The sequence below is a fragment of the Pimephales promelas genome, chromosome 22 (genome assembly GCF_988280905.1).
Source record: "Pimephales promelas chromosome 22, fPimPro1.hap1.1, whole genome shotgun sequence".
In the NCBI taxonomy this organism is placed as follows: domain Eukaryota; kingdom Metazoa; phylum Chordata; class Actinopteri; order Cypriniformes; family Leuciscidae; genus Pimephales; species Pimephales promelas.
In genome coordinates, this window is record NC_142790.1 from 14,526,497 (window position 1) to 14,532,496 (window position 6,000).

The 6,000-nt window shown below is 37.6% G+C and overlaps 1 protein-coding gene across 3 annotated transcripts in view; it reads right to left on the bottom strand.

Annotated features, from left to right (window-relative positions):
• The window catches only part of LOC120475868 (POU domain, class 6, transcription factor 2), a 137,008-nt gene extending 131,430 nt beyond the window's left edge, over positions 1–5,578 (bottom strand). For 2 of the 3 annotated variants that reach the window (XM_039666656.2, XM_089125813.1), the window contains exon 1: positions 3,653–4,372. In XM_039666656.2, coding sequence (XP_039522590.2) covers positions 3,653–3,812 — 160 coding nt within the window. In that variant the 5' untranslated portion in view covers positions 3,813–4,372. Of the gene's footprint in view, positions 1–3,652; positions 4,373–5,335 lie in introns of those variants that run through there. The other variant, XM_039666655.2, reaches the window with a different exon arrangement.
• Between the last annotated feature and the right edge of the window lie 422 nt (positions 5,579–6,000).

Sequence of the window (6,000 nt, forward strand, 5' to 3'; positions counted from 1 at the left end):
GTTCAAAAAAAAAAAAAACACGTCAACTGCACTTCTTTTTCCTGTTATTTCCAATCTTTCCTTCTCAAACCTCTCTGTAACCAAACTACAATGACCTTTCAGACATTTCACTGATGGACAACTGTGCCCAAGGACAGATTCAGCCGTGCCCGCTTGCCCCGAGCAGCCCCCTGGCACTGCCCACGGCCCCCTGCCTAGTGTACCTCTCACGGGGCAAGAAAAGAACAAGGGATGCTCCATTTGGTGGCCTTAAAAAGAAGGTCATATTTTTTTTAAATAATGTTAAACCTAGGCTGACCAGATGCTAAAAAAAAATAAGATATAAATGTATTCATTCAGTAAAAAAAGGTCTGAAAAAGAATGCGCCTACATCAAAATGTTTGTGTAAGCGTGCAAAAAAAAAGTGAGATTTTTACAAAAAGGGTTAGATTGACAGATAGACAATGAGCTGTAAAGCTGAGCGTAAAGAGAAAAAGCAACAAGCAAACAAAAGCAGGTTTGATGCTTATTAAAGAAAATTGTAACACTGGCATTATGAAACAGTAACTGGGCTTTTCTTGCCTTGGGATATTCTAAAAAATTCATCAGACTGACAGCGGGAACCACAAGACTGATCAGGGCCTGACAGAGAGGTTCGGACGGGGATCAGACACAAACGCCCCCCCCTGCCCAAACCCAGACCCCCCCCCCCCCCCCCCACACCCCCCAAATCAAATCAGCAAAAAGACCCGCCGTGGTGACACGCCATCACCGTGGTGACAGCCTACACTTCGCCCGCTCTCATATCCATCCTCTCCAAAAAATCCTGTCTACCGCGTTCTAAACTATATGCGCCCCACGCAAACACACACATACACTCTTGTTATGTGCGTTTGGTGCACATAAGGGGGTAGCCGATGTTTGATGTATAATTCATCTCAAAACACCGAGCAATACTCTTTATTCTGTTCTTTTAATGTCTAATGTAACACAGCTTCAGTGATAGCTCAAACCGGACTGTAATGAGGGCCGAGTACCTGAGCCAGTTCATCAAAAGCAAGGTTATTATGGAATAAAAAAAAAAACAACGTGAATTCAGCTTCATAATTCATCATTGCGACCTCAGAAAGAAAAATACACATTTAAACCTGACATCATTTTTCTACATTAATTGCAACATTCTAATAAAACGCATTCTAATAATTTTTTTTTTTTTTTAACAAAATGGCAAATTATATATTTCTGAAATAACCTACCTAGAAGATATGGTGAAAAAATGAATAGTTTGGATTTTAATGTAGGTATAAAAAGTCCTCTGATAGCATTCAAAGTTTGTTCTAATCGGGTAAGTGGCAGGGGGTTCAAATCTATTGTCATTAATGTAATACTGTTAGTTCTAACATAGAGAGCAATAGAAAAGCTCCCTACGGGCATCAGTCAGTCTAACTGTGAACACAGACAAGAGGGAGATGCAGTCACCGCTATTGAATATCAAACCTAGAGCACAGAATCCACCCTGTCTGGCTTTACATTGTATCAACTAAAATAAAATATAAAGCTTTAGAAATGTCACTGTGATAAATGGCCAGGAATTACAGAGATGAATGCAAGTAACAGCAGAACAAGTTCAAGGCCGAGTGCAAAACACTTCTATAGCCTGTAAGTGTTCTGAGGAGGTCACTTTACTGGCTGCATGGTTAATAAAGAAGTTTTTTTTTTTTGCTCGTTTTTAAGCACGTGCCCTTTAACATTTATTTGAAATACCTATTTTAATGCATCTTTGAGACTCACTTTTATTAATGTAATTTTCTAATGAAACATATTGCGAATGTTCTAGTGGTGGAGTGCGTGTCCGCACTTGTGCTTCGTTTGTCAGTAAAAGTGCATTCATCAGTAAGAATAAATTGTTTGTAATGAATGCACACAAATTAATAAGCACAAAATAAAATGTCTTGATTTCTTTAAGGTAGAAGCCATTATAGAACACATGAATGTTATAAAATTCCTGTGTAGTAGTGCATATGCTACTTTAGGAAATGAAATCTAAGGGTGAATGTCTTTAAAAAAAAATGTAAAGGTGATGTTTGGAGTCTATAAACTAAATAGCATGATTTTGAACTGAGAAAATTGTAGGTTGATTCTGAATGGTTTAAGTGTTTTTGACTTCTATTCAAATTGAAAAATGTAAATCTGTCTGAAAGAAGCCAGCAGCAAGGTTACACGAGTCCTAAAAAGTATCATTAACGTTTCAAAATTGACAATCACAGCAAACAGTCCATCAATGCACGCTCAATCCAAAGAGCTGAAAACCTGTCTTTCACACGACACTACATCACTGGAACGATTCGAAAGGCTTTTTTTTTTTTTTTTTTTTTTGCTGTAAAACAATGTCTCAGCAAATATCCTGACCGCAAGGTACATCAAATTTTAACATAATACAGAAGAGCATATTATTTTAGGATGTTAATTATATCCAACATGTTATAATTTTAAAATATATTTTGTCAGCGCACATCAAATATGCCAAAATTCGATAAAGTGTATGCTCAATACTCAGAAAGCATAATTAAAAACCCGTTTAATTTGTGTTTTTAAATTAAACCTCATTTAGCATATTAACAATTTTAAACTTCTGAAATAGTACTGCACTGAAACAGATATTTCCATACAACATTGTAAAAAATATTGTTGGTTTAACTGTAAGAAAATGAAGTAACCTGGTTGCCTTAAAACTTTAAGTTCATTGAAATTGAAAAATTGAGTTAGTGCAATGAAGGAGATTGATTTAACCATCATAAACACAAAATATTATGTTATCTGAACCACATCAATGATCTAAGGTTGATTTGACAGAAGAAAAAGCGTTATGATAACAAATCATGATTTTTTACGGTGAAGTTTACATATAATATTAGTAATAATTATGTAGTAATACATTATAATATTCACTGCATCAATTTATTGTTGTTATTATAATAATTATGTCACGTTTGAATGTAAGCGGCGTCTTTTAAAGAGATTCAGGGTATACGTTGCTCCTCATCAAGAATATACCATTCAGTCTGCTTAGACGTGAACTCCTCATGAGGCCGTGGAGCCACAACAATCACATTTCTCTCCCTCAGGCCTCTTCACTTTCTCTCATTTTATCTTCAGCCTAAGCCGAGGAGATCTCAAATGTGAAGAAATGTCACCCTGTGTGACAGATGAGTGTGTGTGCGTGTACATTATACGTCTCCTGTTGCCTATTTGCCCCAGATTCTGTCACATTTTTCTGCTTTATGAACACCAACAAAAAAACTGGTCCCCACATACCGCATGGCTGCACCCCACCAGCGTCACAGGAAAAGGACACTGGAAATTTGACAGACCGGCCGGTAAAACGCGTTATGAAATATCAACAACTCAGAAAACTTGAAGAACAACTTCATTTGGACTTTATAAACGTTTACACTCAAACTCAAATCTAAGGAATTATGAGACATAATTCGAGGTCATTTCAGACACAATACACCTGAACCACAACTTTCACCTGCTCTGTTCCAGCACTTTCTACCACAACATCTCGCAGACACAAACAAACAAACACACTCGTCGGTGTTGAGTTCCCCCCCCCGCACGTGACCCCGGGGTGTCAGTCACAATAACAAGGACGACGAAGGCTGGGACTCACCATACATCTTCTCTTCCGAGTCTGTGTCAGCTGACAGGAGCAAGGGCTCATCGTTGAGATCGCTGTCCGGGCTGGCCGCTGTGTCGTCATCCCGCAGCTCGCAGGCGTCCATATCGGCACGCAGGGGGAGCAGCGGTTTGCTCAGCTGCCCTGTGATCATCGGATCCTGGAGGAAGGATCAGGTCGGGAGGACAATGAGGGGGGGGGAAGGCAAAGTGATGTTAGCTTTGGTACGCACTGGTTCACTCTCACTGGGTCTCACGCACACACATGTCCGTTCATTTCCTCGCTTTCTGTCTCTCTCTCTTTGCTTTCTGAAACTCGCCACCTCTTCTAACACTCTCAGTGGTAGCGCTTGCTCTCTCTCTCTCTCTTTTTTTTTTTTTTTTTTGAGGGTACTCTGGCTGTTGCTACTGGCTGTAGCGCTGAAGAGCTCTTGTGTATGGCAGAAATTTGAAAAGATTTTGGTTAAAAATGCTCCACTTGTCAAATGACTCATTTTCACGAGTATCGCCCAAGAGCCATCAGCATTAAAATAGAACACTTAAGTTACATATAAACGTGGCACATTTGTTAAGCAAAAAAAGTGTTTTGTTTTAATTGACAAAACTTTTTGCACTTAACAGTATAAGATTTCAAATGTTGATTATCTTAACCTATTTGTGGTTGCCAATAACATGTATATTTGAGAAAGAATCAGAAACACTTAATTTAGACCCACTTTTGTCAACTTTGATTTACATAATCTCATAGTATTCACAGATTGTTCTCACCCAATCAGTTTGTTGAATGATAAAGCAATTTTGTGATGTTTTATTTTGTGAGTTCTTTTGAATAACTTATCGTTAAATACACACAATAAAGATATCCAAATAAAAAATTAAGTTCACACTTTAGTTTAGAGTCCAATTCTCACTATTAACTATAACCAGTTACTTTTGCCTTAATAAACTCCTAACTGATGCTTATTAATATTGAGTAAGGTAGTTGTTAAGTTTAGATTAATGGATGTAGAATATAATCATGCAAAATAATGCACTATGTCCTTAAAAACATATTGTTGGTTTAACTTAAAAAATTAAGTAACCTGGTTGCCTTAAAATTTTAAGTTGATTGAACTGGAAAAAGTGAGTTAATACAATGAAGGAGATTGATTTAATCATCAGAAACTCAAAATTATATGTTATCTGAACTAAATAAGTTATTTAAGTTGATTTGACAAAAAGAAAAAATGTTGTGATAACAAATCTTGAAAATATTCTTTTTCAGTGAAACAGCCAATATGCTAGCAATATTAATGCTAACTGTAGAAAAAATTATTTTCAAGATTTGTTATCACAACATTTTTTCTTTTGTCAAATCAACTTAAATCCTTTATTTAATTCAGATAACTTATTATTTTGAGTTTCGGATGCTTAAATCAATCTCCTTTGTTGTATAAACTCACTTTTTCCAGTTCAATCAACTTAAAATTTTAAGGCAACCAGGTTACTTTTTTTTTTTTTAGTTAAACCAACAATATTTTTTTTTCAGTGTAATTAATAGTGCGAATTGGACCTTAAACTAAAGTGTTACCAAAATTAAAGACAATTTAAGAAAAGAGGCAAAGAAATGAATAGAATAGGTCAAGTTTAAATCGATAAAAAGAAGCGAGAAAAAGTTCTACGACAACATTGAACTTACCAGAAAGGTGCTTCCAGATGAAAGAGAAAAATATTAGAATTTTTGACGCTCCAATAATCTTACTTTGCTAAAATCCAAGAGCAGTTAGAGCATGCTAGGATGTGATGCGAGATCAGTCAGTGCATGCTTGTCACAAAGCCCAAAAACCAGTGTGAATAACGCAAATACATCAAGTGAGCACTGCTGGTGCAAGCATGGGATTGCCTCTGGAGACTTGCTCGAGATGTCACCTCCACTCTCTCTCTCTCTCTCTCTCTCTCTCTCTCTCTCTCTCTCTCTCTCTCTCGTGCGCTTCAGAAGTACCTCCCCCCACACCTTCAGATGGTGAGACGCACAAACAAATGTGCAGACATGGGGAGGACAAAAAAAGCTGCTTTTCTCTTTTCAGGCTCCCTCATTTATAGAGTCGTGTCCAAATGAGTCAGAGACGGGGGCCAGATGACCAGTTTGGATCGAGCCTTGCGGGGAACGGAGGAAATCAAGCGTCATCACGGGACTTCTGCCCCCCTTAATTCTGCCCCACCTCAGGAGGGTCGATGAATGGCAGCCCGTGGGGCTTCTGTTAATGTGCTTATCAGATGGAGTGCATGAGAGTTTGATATGACACATGATAATCTATGAAAATGTTAATCAATAGGAATAGTTTAAGCTGTCATTTGCGGTAC